The 14,910-nt window shown below is 38.7% G+C and overlaps 1 protein-coding gene across 3 annotated transcripts in view; it reads right to left on the bottom strand.

Annotated features, from left to right (window-relative positions):
• Window positions 1-14,910, bottom strand: part of EML5 (EMAP like 5) — a 162,665-nt gene that overhangs the window by 1,148 nt on the left and 146,607 nt on the right. For all 3 annotated transcript variants that reach the window (XM_027120256.1, XM_027120258.1, XM_027120257.1), the window contains 10 exons: window positions 12,800-12,973; window positions 11,780-11,988; window positions 8,009-8,166; window positions 6,482-6,596; window positions 4,194-4,382; window positions 3,848-4,020; window positions 2,022-2,184; window positions 1,608-1,711; window positions 692-845; window positions 142-242 (listed from right to left, as the gene is read on the bottom strand). In XM_027120256.1, coding sequence (XP_026976057.1) covers window positions 142-242; window positions 692-845; window positions 1,608-1,711; window positions 2,022-2,184; window positions 3,848-4,020; window positions 4,194-4,382; window positions 6,482-6,596; window positions 8,009-8,166; window positions 11,780-11,988; window positions 12,800-12,973 — 1,540 coding nt within the window. The remainder of the gene's footprint in view (window positions 1-141; window positions 243-691; window positions 846-1,607; window positions 1,712-2,021; window positions 2,185-3,847; window positions 4,021-4,193; window positions 4,383-6,481; window positions 6,597-8,008; window positions 8,167-11,779; window positions 11,989-12,799; window positions 12,974-14,910) is intronic.

Genomic DNA, 14,910 nt, shown 5'->3' on the forward strand with positions numbered 1-14,910 from the left:
ACCCCAAGGAGCCATATGGTTAGGCGACCTTTTTATGATGACTAGCTGAGTCCACAAACTGAACCTGTCAAAGAAATAGTAATAATCTCTTAACTAGTAAAAGACAGTCCCTGCTCTTCTTGGGCTGAGAAAGTTACCAACCTGCAGTCATCACCTCCAGCACTAATAACATGTCGATCACCACTGGTAAATCGAATATTTGTCACATGGGGTGAATGACCCAAGAACCTTTTGTGCTTCGCCTAAAAAACAAGAACAAAGCTCAGGGTGTGTGATGAACACAGAAGTCAAAGGTTCTTAATCAGGAGCTATTATCTCCATCATGAGTGCTGTGGAGAAAGCAGTTTGGAGCACAGCTAATGATGAAATGCTCTCTCAGAATCAGTAATGGATCTGCATTGAAAAGCATTTGAAATTTGGTAACTGATTAAAGGTTTGATAAAAGACTAATCACAGGATAGTCTGCGAAGATGGCGCGGCTTGGGGGCAAGGGGAGATAATTTCTAATAGCTTTTATTTCAGAGTAATGGATTTAGGAAGTTTGGAGAAAATTTTAGAATCACAAATTTAAAAGTACTTTCAAATCATGAGACAATAACATTTTAGCTATTATGTGGGAAAAAGTACTAATGATCAGAAGTCTAAATCAGGAGTAAAGTTGCATAAAATACTAAACCCAACGTAAACTTACAAATTTTTCAGGACATGGGAAGTCAAATAACTTAACCATGCCAAAGTCATCTCCTGTTACAAGGCTGATTCCTGAATGAGAGACGCAGGCACAGGTGACATCGGCTTTCTCAGCATGTCTGGACCAGATTCCCATAACTTCATCTCCTAGAATGCTAGAGAGAAGGAATAAAAAAATCCACCATAGCACACACAGGTTTACCATACTGAAAAAGTTTCTTGGTAATTAACCTCTGAGTACCTAGTTATGTTATTTAAACACAGGAATAAGTTATGACAAGGTGTTACCTTGTCATAAGCCTGAACCTGCCGGGATGGCACTCCCTCACCCCCGATACACACACCTTTTCTCAATGAAGTTCTATAATTTTAAGGGTTTATAGATTAATCCTTTATAAAGTCAGTTAATACTTTATGATAACTGATAGAACTATCTTAAAATTAAAAGTGTTGATGGCATTTTTCATTTTCATTGATGGTTATGCATGGTTATCTGTTCTACAGCCAGCAAATTTGAACCCATTTTATAAGGTTTCATTTCTAACAGCTGCTATCAATAGCATTCCTTTAGACAGGGAAATAATACAGTTGCCTAACAGTACCCAATACATGTTTTCATTGTCTGTTATTAAACCTACTTATGTTAAGGAAGTATCAGGGCATCTTTAAAGTCACAACTTTGATTTCCTTTAATTAAAAGAACTGATAAAGCATAGAAATATATTTGATCAAAAGGGGTCTCAGCATGAGTAAGTATATCATTGTCTTCTTAGGAAGAATTCAGGATGGTAACAAAAACTTAAAACTCAATTACTGTTCCTTAGTGGGAATGGCTCTAACTGTTCAGAAATAGGATTTTCCAGTTTTCCTTGCTGACCTTCAGTCAGCTCTTCCCTTCCGATACATGAAATATTTACCTAGTCCATGTAGCCCAAGTAATTCTGTCAATGGCAGCCTGATCCATAAGATGTTTTCCTGAAGGCACTTCATAGACATGCCGTTTATAGCAACCAGTGGAGACCTTTCATAATATTAAAATGGAACAATTCCATCATGTGAGAGGCAAAATCCAGAAGTAGTTTATAGTAAACTGGCAAAGTGCTACTTGATTTACATTTCTAACATTATTAAGACTAAAACATGACTAAAAAAATCTGTGAGCAAAAAAAATGAAGAAAAGGACTGGTAAGAATAGATTAGTAAAGAATTTATGCAGAAACAGTGAATAGTAGTGAATAAAAGGCAAGAGTTGAGAAGCTCTGGAACTGAGGAGTTTTAAAAGCACTCACTAACAAAATGTAAAGACTATTCGAATAGTCTTGGTACTGTACCTGGAGATGTCTGCTATCTGCAGAGAAGTCCATTTGAATGACAAAGCTTGGAATGTCTTTGCAGTAGCTGATTCTATTAAGGGTGGGACCCAATGTTAGGTCATAAAAATCCACTGAATTCTCACTGGAACCCACTGCCAGAAACCGGGAATCTGGACTAAATCTGAACATGTAACAAAAGATTCCATGTAAAAATGCATTAGACCACATGAAATAGTATAAACATTTAAGACCACTGACTTTTCAGTTCTCAAAAATAAGTATTTGAGACAAATAATGTGTGATATGGCCTCAAACAGATTTACCTGATAGTCAAAACAGATTGTGTACACTGATATTTGTCTGTGTTACATAAAACAGAAGGTTTATATTTTACTTCAACATTAAGTGGTTCCTGAATTTTCATCTCCTAATTTCTTTAAAAATAGCTCAGTTTTTTAAAAGCCACTAACAATTTACATATATTCCTAAATTACATAATTCAGTACGATAGGATCCTTTCATCTGGAAAGATCATATCTTAAGAGCAAGGGACACAGACCAGCTTAACTCATGTAACGTTATTAGATGAAGTGATACTACTTGAAGCTTGGAAGAAGTTGTTTTAAAATAATAAAGTACTATTTGCCTATCGATGATGCAAAGCAGTATGGGACAGTTCAGTTTTTTGAAAATACTCCATAAGTCTTGCTGATGTACCTTTGGGAAACTGGAGAGCTGAGGGAAGCCATAATTACTGTTTTATATACTGAAGATCTGAGGAAGGCTTCATTTGTAAAAACGGTTTTACTGGTGAAAACAGTGCAAGCTTTTGACAGACCTGGATTCAATAATCTATCTTGATCACATAGAAGTGCTCAGTAAATGGTAACCACTGTTAATATAAGCTTAAGCACTGAAAAAGGCTCAAGAAAAGTTTTAATTAATTCATAATCTGGGGCATAGATGTTCAATGACTATGGATTAAATGAATGAACTATATAGTCAGTGGAGATGAAGAGAAGTAAAAGACGTTTGGGGTTATAAGTTTAATTTTTCAGGCTTTCTAAGAGATGTTTGGGGTTATAACTTTAATTTTCCAGGCTTTTTTTGGGGGGGCTGCATTGGGTCTTCGTTGCTGCATGCAGTCTTTCTCTATGTGGTGAGTGGAGGCTACTCTCTGTTGTGGTGCGCGGGCTTCTTATTGCGGTGGCTTCTCTTATTGCGGAGCACACGCTCTAGGCACACGGGCTCAGTAGTTGTGGCTCATGGGCTCTAGAGCACGGCTCAGTAGTTGTGGCGCATGGGCTTAGTTGCTCTGCAGCATGTGGGATCTTCCCCGACCAGGGCTTGAACCTGTGTGTCCCCTGCACTGGCAGGCGGATTCTTAACCACTGCGCCACCAGGGAAGCCCTTCCAGGCTTTTTTTTTTTTTGCCACGCTGTGCGGCTTGCGGTATCCTAGTTCCCTAACTAGGGATTGAACCCGGGCCATAGCAGTGAAAGCGCCAAGTCCTAACCACTGGACTGCCAGGGAAGTCCCTAATTTTCCAGACTTTTAAGGGCAGATGGAAGATAATTCTTGGCAGGATGAACTTACTGGACATGTCCAGTGTGATACTAATTCATCAAACATTCCCTGAATACTTGCTATTATAAGGCACTGTGGCTGGTGCCCAGTGGACTCATAATTTAGTAAGGAGAAGTAGCTAAGTATACAAACAGCCATATTTCAGCATACAATTTATGATGTGTTGAAATGCTACAGGCACTAAGGACCTTTTTTCCAAATGCAAGCCGGGTCATTTAAAGAGTATCCTTGACATACCATTCCATTTGTTGACTAACCTGATATCGTGGATTGCACATCGTCTATCTCTCTTCTTTCCCCATATCTTTAGAGAGCTCACAAGTAAAATAATAAATTCTCCATTTTTCATTCCAATAGCCACCATGTCCCCTTCAGGGCTATAACACACAGTACGAGCAGCATGTCCCAAATTCACTTTGTTCAACATCTTCTGCATAAGAACCAAAAGAATCACAGAGAACTACATTAAGCAGAGTACTTACAAAGTAAACCAGTTTCTCCCCCAAGTTCTCAACACAATGCTGAGATAGTTCTTTAAGTGCTAGCAATTTAGAACTTTGCTTCTTAGAAATTGTAACATCTTTTAAAAAAAATTATACCTACTTTATCAGCAATGTCCCAGAGTCTCACTGTCCCATCTTCTGCAGCAGAAAGGAAAAAATCCCTGGAAGGATGTGTTGCCAGTCCCCATATAGGTCCATCCACATGACCGTTAACTAAAATATTACATGCTGCATTTTTCTCTCCAACTTCAATTATTTCAGCATTCCTTGTCCCTACTAGTATCTTGCCCTGAAACACAAGTGGGGCCAATATATTTAATGGAATACCACAGTTGCTCTTCTTAATAATATGAGAACGACCTTCTGGCCTATGTGATACTGTGACTTAGAATAAGAAATATACAGATCTTCCTCAACTTATGATGGGGTTGCATCTGATAAGCCCATCATAAGTTAAAAATGTCATAAGTTAGAAGTGCATTTGACACACCTAACCTATCAAACATGATAGCCTGGCCTACCTTAAACATGCTCAGGACACTTACTTGAGCCTCTAGTTGAGCAAAATCACCTAACACAAAGCCTATTTTATAATAAAGTGTTGGATACCTCATGTCGTTTATTGAATACTATCCTGAAAGTGAAAAACAGTGGTCGTCTCAGTACAGACAGCATGGCTGTAAGTGAATTGATTTTTGGCCCTTGCGGCTGACTGGGAGCTGTGGCTTGCTGCGCTGCCCGGCATCACGAGAGGATTGTACCGCACGTCACTAGCTGGGGCAAGATAAAAATTCAAAATTCGAAATATGGTTTCTACTGAATTTGTATCATTTTTGCACCATCTTAAAATCGAAAAGCTTTAACTTGGGGATGGCCTATATATTTGGTCTGTCCCCGCTTACTGGCATGAAGCTCCTAAAACCCTTGGGATTTCCTAAGTGATGAACAAAAGAGGGGTATCTTTTGTTATGGACCTCACCAAAGGATGGGGGCTGGTTGCCAGGAGACCCAACTATGTGATTAGGGGTTAGGAACTGGCAGTTTCACTCTCTCCTCTCCCCACCTCGGGGATGGGAGAGGGGCTAGAAGTTGAATCAGTTACCAATAGTGAAAGATTTAATCAATTATGACTATGTAAGAAGCCTCCATAAAAACCCAAAAGGTCAGGGTTTGGAGAGCTTTCAAGTTGGTGCACACGTGGTGATGCAGGCTGAGTGGTCATGGAAGTTCCTCTCCCCTCCCCATATACCTTGCCTTGTGCAGTTCTACATCTGGCAGTTCATGAGTTATATCCTTTTACAATAAACTGGTGATCCAGTAAGTAACATGTTTCTCTGAGCTCTGTAAGCCACTCTAGCAAAATAACTGAACCCGAGGAGGGGTCGTACAACCCTCTCTAATTTACAGGCAGTGGGTCAGAAGGACAGGTAACTGACTGGTGTCTGAAGTCCAGGAGGAGTTGTTGGGAACCCCAAGCTACAGCCGGTCAGAAGCATAGGTAAGAACGTGGCATCTGAAGTGGCGGTGAGGGGAGCAGTCTTGTAGGATTGAACCTTCAACCTGTGGAATCCAATCCCTTCTCTGGCAGATACTGTCAGAACTTAGTTGAATTTTTGGACACGCTGCTGGTGTTGGAGAATTGTTTGGTGGTGTGTGGGAAGCACCCCCAAACTCAACATACACACATTGGATTTGGGTCCAAAACCAAAATAACATACTTTCAGAGAATTTTTTGCTTTGACTAATTTAGTAGCAAGCCAGCCATTAGCTCATGCAAAGCTTTCTATGACCAGAGGTGCATCTGCAAGAGCACTGAGCCAGGCTGCATGTGCAAGCCCACGCTAAAGATAATACACCTCGCTTCTCCAGTCATCAAAGTTTTGACTTTGACTATGATATATTAGTCTGAAGATCTCCACAGAGGTGTAAGTGCATCGGGATACAGGAAGAAAGTATTGGATTTTAGTTAAAAATAACTATAAGTAAAAGTAAGCTTAACTAATATTTAATACACAGGATAATACATGTATGTAATTTATAAATACACTTATTGTGAGTGCATGCACGGTCAAATTTTTTAGAGCAATGTGTTTTTTTTAAACAAATGGAGACAGCTGCTTTAATCAAAACGAGTCAACTGGCAAATAAATTTAGCTGTCTACCAGAGTTGAATTAGCAGATGCAAGAAAATAAGGAGGTTTAGATACAGTGCTTAGGAGAACAGCTTCCTGTCTTTCTGCAAAGAAAGCAGCAGAGAAGAGGCAGAGGAAAAGCGGCAAGCAAGTCCATCTTTGAGTTATTATTCATCAAGTTGCGAAGGTGAGAGAATCACAGGAATAACTGTTTTCTACTGTCTGCTGCACTGTAATGCCTCAAGAAACATCTTACCTTGCCTCTGCACACAGAACGGACACAATCTGTGACTTGTCCTGTCTCAAGCCTGAAGGCGCGGCATCGCCTCAGTTCCTGATCCCACAGTTTGACTGCTCCTCCTTCTTTTGACCTAAGAAAATAACAACCCAAACCAAAAGAAGCATTTATTATTGGCTATTACAAATAATTTTTATTATAAACAAATACTAAATTATAAGCAGAACAGAAAAAGAGGCTCCAATCTTATATTCTTCTAAACTTTCTATGGCAATTTTTAGATATAGTGTCTCAAACATTCAGTTTAAGCAAATTTTATTTTATGAACACTTATTTTTCTGACATCAGCATAAGTTTACTTAGCACTGCCCCCTGCCCATACATCATATATCCTCTCTCATAATACTTCTTGACTGAGGAAACGTGCAAAATGGATTTTTTTTTTTTTTTGGCTGTGCATGTGGCTTGTGGGATCTTAGTTCTCCGACCAGGGGTTGAACCTGGGCCACAGAAGTGAAAGTGCCAAGTCCTATCCACTGGACCGCCAGGGAAGTCCCCAAAATGATTCTTAATGTTAAGAGGATAATGGAAATGCAAGGCTAGATAATAGGATTACAGATGCTGTGCTACAGAATATATTTTCAGGGCCAAAAGAGCAGCACATTTCTTTCCAACCACTATTATTAAATATGCTACTGAACAGTTTAGTAGGTTACTAGTGAGTAGGAGTGTGCAAGACTAGATGAGGTGTGGAAACACGAGTGTCAGAGTAATATGCAAAAGATAAATATAGCCCATTTATGTTTTTTTCTCTTATACAGTCTTCCTTTATGTGAAAAGCAAAAGCTGCTGCATATTTGTGGTTCTTTCAGTGCTGTATAGGAATGTACTTACTTCCTGGTCACATATACATTCCATTTTAACACGCATATGAATATGCTAGTAGGAAATCAATGATAAGTATCTGGTTTCCACTGGGAGATTTGAAAACCACTCAGAAAAAGGCCTCTCCTCACACATTTCGAGGTCTTGTCTTAATTTTATCTAACAAGTTTGCCTCAAGCAAAAGCAAACAAGGCAAAGTTTATTTTTAGTATCCTCTCATCCTTTTCTAATGCAGCAGTATGAATTTTATCCCTTAGTATCCAGTTTGAACCAAAAAGAAAGCAGGCAGTCGAGATGCATCCTGAGTCCAATGGCAAAGATTCCCCCATAGATCACCACCTGCTACTCAGCCAGTATTTATACAGGCAGAGAGGCATTAAGAAAATCAATTCCTAACCTGCAAGATAGCTACCTATCCATACCTCAGAAAAATGATCACCCAGTTGGAGTTTAGACTTACCTACAATGTGAAAAACATTGGGAGGGATTTAAGACCAGAAATAAAAATCAACAAGCTGGTGCATAAAAGGCAGTAAAGGAGAAGCATATGAGGAGGAAGGTCAGAGGATAATCCATGTGGCCTAGACATAACTAACTGCAAACCAGAGGCATCACAACGCATGAATATTCAGTAAGGCTGTGAAAAGAAAGAGGACTCACGGCCTCTCCTTGCCACCAGTGACAATAAGTCCGTCTCGAAGGGTGGTGTACATGGCAAACACAGGCCCATTGTGAGCTTTGGCCACGATTCTGCACAATATGTGGTCTTTCCACACACAGACATCTCCACTGATGGTACCTGTAAACGTCAAGTTATTCTGAAAAGGAGTGGGGAAGGGGGAGATAAACTCATGAAAAGTTCAAATAGAGTTCAAACAGCAATTCTCTATGTAAGTGTGAGCCTATGTCACTTTTTTTTTTTGGTAGTGAAGTGTTTATTAGGAGGAAAAAGGGTACGTGTGGAGAGACACATGGGTGGACTCAGAGAGAGAGTCACGCTATGTCACCTTTTTGATACAAAGAGCATGGGTGGCGGGAAAACAGTAGAGTCAAGAGTCAGAAAACCTGAAATCAAGGCTTAGCTTTGTTAGGGCCATTTCCTTTTCCAGGTCTTTTGTTTATTAGCTGGAATAACTTTGGTCAAGACTTTTAACCTCTATGAGTATCAACTTTTTCAGTGTAAAATGAGGGATCTCTAAATCCCTAAAGTCTCTAAGGTCCCTTCCAATTCAAATATGCTGTAGTTCTAGTTTATATCACCTCTTTGGATTGCTTCCCTCTAGCTGCCCAAAAAATAACTTAAAGTCATTAGTAACTGAGAGTAAAAAAAACAGAATAGGAATAGGGAGTGAAAATAACTTTTATTAGGTTTGATAAGGTATTTTGTCATGGAAAGTAAAACTATTATCTGTAGCAAAGTTGTAGTTTTTCAGAAATTGTATATGAAAATATTTGCCATGATTTCTTAAAATCAAAACAGCAAAAGTTACTGCCTTTCTGCAATGAATCCAAACTAATATAAACGTGTTAAGGCACCGAAAGCTTAAGAATGACTGAGGTGCCTGAGAACTGCAGTCCTGATGCAGTTCATTTATGCAAAAGCTGGAGAAAGCAAATCCTGCGTTATGTGCTAGTTTCGTCTCATTTTAGCTTCACTTTTAGAGCAACTTGTATAAGATCCTTCACCAAAAACAATATGGAAAGAACCAATAAGAAAATAAGATTTTGGATTGTATCAAAAACAGATTTTCTTGAATCTTTCTGAGAATACTAGTTTGTAGGCTTAATTTCCCTACAATTTAATATTACTTCAAATTCCTCAGCATTTATACTTAATCTCTGTATCTTTTATTTGGAAAACAATGATTACATTGGGTTGGCCAAAAAGTGCCTTTGGCTTTTAAGTAAAAATAAAAGACACATTTTTCATTTTCACCAAGAACTTTACTGAACAACATATTCACCTTTTTGTTCCACCACCTTCTGCCATTTTTCAGGCAACTTCATAATTTCATCTTCCCAAAATTTTTTATCTTTTTGAGCAAAGAACTGTTCCAGGTGCCTTTTACAGTCTTCCAGGGAATTGAAATTTTTCCAGTAAGAGAATTTTGCAAATACCTAAATAAATGGAAATCCGAAGGTGCAATGTCTGGTGAATACGGCAGATCAATCAGAACTTCCCAGCCACGCTGTAACAGTTTTTGCCTGGTCATCAAAGAAACATGTGGTCTTGTGTTATCCTGATGGAAGATTATGTGTTTTCTATTGACTAAGTCTGGATGCTTTTCGTCGAGTGCTGCTTTCAGTTGGTCTAATGGGGAGCAGTACTTGTTGGAATTAATCATCTGGTTTTCCGGAAGGAGCTCATAATAGATGACTCCCAATCCCACCATATACACAACATCACCTTCTTTGGATGAAGACCGGCCTTTGGTGTAGTTGGTGGTGGTTCATTTCGCTTGCCCCACGATCTCTTCCATTCCACATTATTGTACAATATCCACTTTTCATAGCCCATCACAATTTATTTAAAAAATGGAACACTGTCATTATGTTTAAGTAGAGAATCGCATGCAGAAGTACGGTCAAGGTTTTTTTTCGCTTAACTTATGTGGAAGCCAAATATCAAAGCGATTCAAGCTGGTGCAAATGATTTTCAACACTTGTTTTGGATATTTTCAGTAGTCGGCTATCTTCCTCGTGGTATAACGTTGATTGTTCTCAGTTAATGTCTTGATTTGATCGCTATCAACTTCAACTGGTCTACCCGACCGTGGAGCACTGTCCAGCGAGAAATCTCCAGCACAAAACTTCACAAACCACTTTTGACACGTTTGATCAGTCACAGCACCTTCTCCATACACTGCACAAATCTTTTTTTTGCATTTCAGTTGCATTTTTACCTTTCTTGAAATAATAAAGCATAATAGGCCAAAAATGTGGCTTTTTTTCTTCCATCTTCAATATTAAAATGGCTACACAAAAATTCACCAATTTTGATAAGTCTTTTTTTAAATGCACACTGATGTGACAGCTGTCACATACAATCTAACAAAATTGTTTCTAATGACGTTAAAGACATCTAAGTGCTAATAGAGCCATCTTACAGAAAAAACTGAACGAACCTTTTGGCCAACTCAATACTTGTCACATAGGAGCATCTTTAATTCACGCCTTATCTGCGATTGGAATGTAAAAACAAACATTTTACTTCGCCTGCTCTTTTCATAGCCCCCTAGCATAGAGGATGCTCAAAAAGGCTTAAACTGAACATCAACCCATTTTGTTATATAACAAAACATTCGCACTGATTGCACTGTTGCTTCAAACATAAAAAGTCAATTATGACTAATATTCTTTTTTTTATGAAAATATTGAGAATGTTTTTATTTAGGCAAAAGAAAAATGAACAGGCAATAGTGTCACTCTTTTACTTATAATTTCTAAAGGCTCCTCACATATGACTAACAGTCTAATCTTCAAGTTTATATTCTATTGGGAATGGGCAATTGACTAAATAAGGAATTTTATACACAAAGATTAGTTAACGTAGATGGGGCATATTAAATGTATGCAAACACTTGAATGCATAAGCTTTTCTTCTGGAAAGAATTACTGGTCTTGTATTAAGAATCTCCACAATATTTAACTGAAGTTTGACATGGCACAACCAGCACTTTCAATGGTCTCAAAAATATAAGTGTTCTTTAAGAATCTAGAATTATAATTTTCTTCCTTCGGGTATTACATACCCACATAAACACTTTAGTAAGAAAACCGACTTAGTTTTTTGATGCACCAAAGGATTTAAAAAGCCTGGCCAGGGCAAGGTATTAAAGGAAAGAGATGTGTCTTGTAAACCACAAGCCCAGGTGGAATGGGGGAGGGGAGGGGAGGGGAGGAAATGGCTCTTGAACACTCTTTCTAGTAAACTAGACCAGGAACTGAGCTCGCCTTCTTCCCTTTAATGAGAGACACTGGCCAAGAGCACTTCCAGCTACATAATAAGCAGTGAGTTAAGATGATAGGAAGCAAAGGAAATCCTAAACCAAGTACCACCTTAAATACTAGAAAAATCACGTTTCATGATTTATCTTTCTCCTATTCTGACAAATTATTATAGGACCTAGGAGATTCAGGGTGACACTTATAAAATTAATGAAGGCTTTTGAGAATGGCAGTGGCCCAAGGACTCAGATGTTTTATAATCCTTCTCCCTCGTTAACTCTCTTTCCCAGTCCCTGATTTCTGAAAGTATCAGAATTTGAAAGCTGAAATACATGCATGACCAGGACATATGTAAGGATTAGGGGACTAGAGTGCCATATAAACAACATTCATGTGGTTCATCTATCTAAGGCAAGAAAATTCAAACTCGTCCAATTTGGGTAATTCACAGTTACACTACCACATGCATTTTAAGAGACATACTGCACCAAATGCAACAGCAAGCATGGTCTGCATCCGGGCATCTTGCAGTGTGCTCAGTAGCCCTTTTTTGCTAAGAAGAGCTCTTCCTGCCAATGTCCAGAACTTAACATGCTTTACTCCCACAGAGACAAACTGGGAATCTGAATCTGGTCGGAATTCTGCCACAAAAATACGTTGGTTGTGACCAGCTCTGCTGGCAATTTTGGCACCTGATAAAAAAGATACAACAAAATTTTCTAGGTTAGTATAAGAACTAAGCTAATTTTTACAGGATCAAACAGTTATTGAAAATATATAGTTCAAAAAATAAATGCTTATAAAAAGAGAGAGCAGGGAATTCCCTGGCGGTCCAGTGGTTAGACTCAGCGCTTTCACTGCTGAGGGCCCCCTGATCGGGGAACTAAGATTCCACAACTTGCGCCGGCACGGCCCCCCAAAAAAGGGAGAGGGCATGTCCCTTGCACTGCTACCTAGCAATCACATGACATACAATTAATAGTGTAGAGGGTCCTTTTTACATATTTTTGCAAGTGATGTGTAATTTATGGAAAGCTTTATTATAATTTAAGGGGCATTTTAGAAACCATATCTTATTTTTTTCTGTGTAGCTCTATGAATTTCACTTTTTTATAATGGCTATGTAACTGAAAAGTTTTGCCCGAAATGTGTTAAAGTAATATTACCCTATTGCCCTTCCATTATCACTTAACAATATAATTCATCGCATTCTCGAGTAAGATCCTCTATAACCAAATAATAATTAGCAAGACACTTACATGCATAGTTTCTTACTGAAAGAACAGTGAATCATTTATAATATTAATAACTTTCATTAGTTTATACTTTGTTTACAATTTCACTGGGTTTTGAAAGTAGAACATACCTACAACTGTGTATGGGTATTGAGTAAGGCTTAATAGTGAATAATGGTTTCAATCACCAAGTTAACACAAATATGAAATAGAAAATTCCTATCACCCCATTTTTATTTTTTAAAATTACAAAGAAAAAAATTCCTACCTTCCTGCCATCTCCAAATGGTAATTGTATGTTCTGGGTCTAGCCCCACAGATAGCAAGAGTTTTCCAGTAGCACTGAAACTAACTGAACACACTCCCTTTGAATGGTAGCATCTTAGTATAGATAAAGTCTGCTTGTTCACTGCATCCCAGATGTGGATAGAAGGAGCTGTAGCTAAACAAAGATAAAATCCCAAAGTTGTAATACACCTATTATAAATGTTTCCATTTCTAAGGCTGATGCATACTCATCTCTGAAACACAAGAAAAATATGTACCAAAGAAAGACTGTACTTAATAAAAAATAGCTCAAAACTAAGACTGAATTAAAAAGAAAGAAAGAAAAGGGAAGAGAAAGGAAAGGAAGGGAGAAAAATACAGACTACTTCCTCAGGCTATAGTCCAAATTGCACTTTTGAGAAAATAGCATTTAGACAAGCAAATTAGGTAATCACAACTTTAAACAACTTTTCAAAAAATAATGTATGTTTTAGATACACGTTAAATCTTTATATAATTATGTGGAGAAATATAAAAACATTATACACTTATGAAATACCAGGATATATTTATTACCTATTTATATGAAGGAGAGATAGAAAGTGAATACAAATTGAGAAAGGCAGTAGGTAGGAAACCATGTGAATAGATCACAAAGGAAATCTTCAACTGCATAGGCATATATCTGGTAAAAAACTAAGTTCATATCACTTTATAAGACAGTAGTTTTGTTTTTTTAAAACAGGATTTCATGGAAGAAATTAAACTGCTAATCTTTTTAAAAAATTATATTTGTTTTTTTTTTTCTTTTTTAGATTTTTAAATTTATCTTGTCCAGCCTTTTTCTACTGCTTAAAATGTCTTCCCAGTTCTCTGTATTTCCTAGGTTAAAAAACCATAGCTTTGGACTGTCCTTTTTTCAAGAATTGCACCCTATAAAAAGGAATAGGTAAGTCAATTCAGCAGCTAATTCAGTCTCAGAACATAAGTACTTTTAGTAAAATAATCAAAATATGGAAGAGCATTTGCTTCAAATTATAAATGTGATTATAAATTTAATCTCTCCAGTGATGGACTCTGCACTTAGCACGAATCCGCACTCCTCTCCATGATCGGCAAAGCCCTACGTGACTGACTCCTGCCCCTCTCTAGGTTCATCTCAGAGGCCTTACTGCAGTCACACGGACCTTCCTGTTTCTTGATTCAGCTTTAGGGCCTCCCCAGGAGGGAGTTAACAGACGCAGGACTGAGGTTACTATCACTAGAATGGCCTGCTTGCTAGTGTGTGAGAACTTGACTTTTGAAATGTTCCCTATGTTGATAAGGTTATTTTGTCCACGGGGGGCACTGAATACCTGCTTTCTTCTGGGACTATGGTATTTTAGTAGTTGTGGCTTTGTGTCTATGTGACCAGCCCCCAGTAAAAACCTTGGTCTCAGAGTCCTCAGTGGGTTTCCCTGGGCAGAAACACTGCACCTGCATTGATATATCTGGCTGCTGGTAGAAGAAGCAGGTTCTGTGTGACCCCTGGAAGAGTGTGTTTTGTTTTTTGTTTTTTTGCGGTCCGCGGGCCTCTCACTGTTGTGGCCTCTCCCGTTGCGGAGCACAGCCTCCGGACTCGCAGGCTCAGCGGCCATGGCTCACAGGCCCAGCCGCTCTGTGGCATGTGGGATCTTCCCGGACCGGGGCACGAACCCGTGTCCCCTGCATCGGCAGGCGGACTCTCAACCACTGTGCCACCAGGGAAGCCCTGGAGGAGTGTTTTGGAAGAGACATAGAAAGCCTGTGCCTCTATCCTCTAGGCTCCACCTGATGTGTCTTTTTCCCTTGCTGATCATTGTAATAAGCTACTGCACCGTAACTATCTCTGGGTCCTGTGATTCCTTCTAGTGAATCACTGAATGTGTGGGTGGTTGTAGGATTCCCAAACCAGGCCTCAGCCTAGAGCCCCCAGGTCACCCTTCAGGTATCACTGTTTTGTATCATTCTTGGCCTAGCTAAATGTTACCACCTCTGAAAAAACACTGTTTTGTGGCCCTCGCCCTATTTGTTGTTTTTATCACATTTATCACCATCTTAGATCATGTTATTTAGGAAAAAAAGTACTTATTT

Source organism: Aethalodelphis obliquidens, unplaced genomic scaffold (genome assembly GCF_003676395.1).
Source record: "Aethalodelphis obliquidens isolate GAN/ISIS:26980383/991018 unplaced genomic scaffold, ASM367639v1 scaffold21, whole genome shotgun sequence".
Lineage (NCBI taxonomy): Eukaryota > Metazoa > Chordata > Mammalia > Artiodactyla > Delphinidae > Aethalodelphis > Aethalodelphis obliquidens.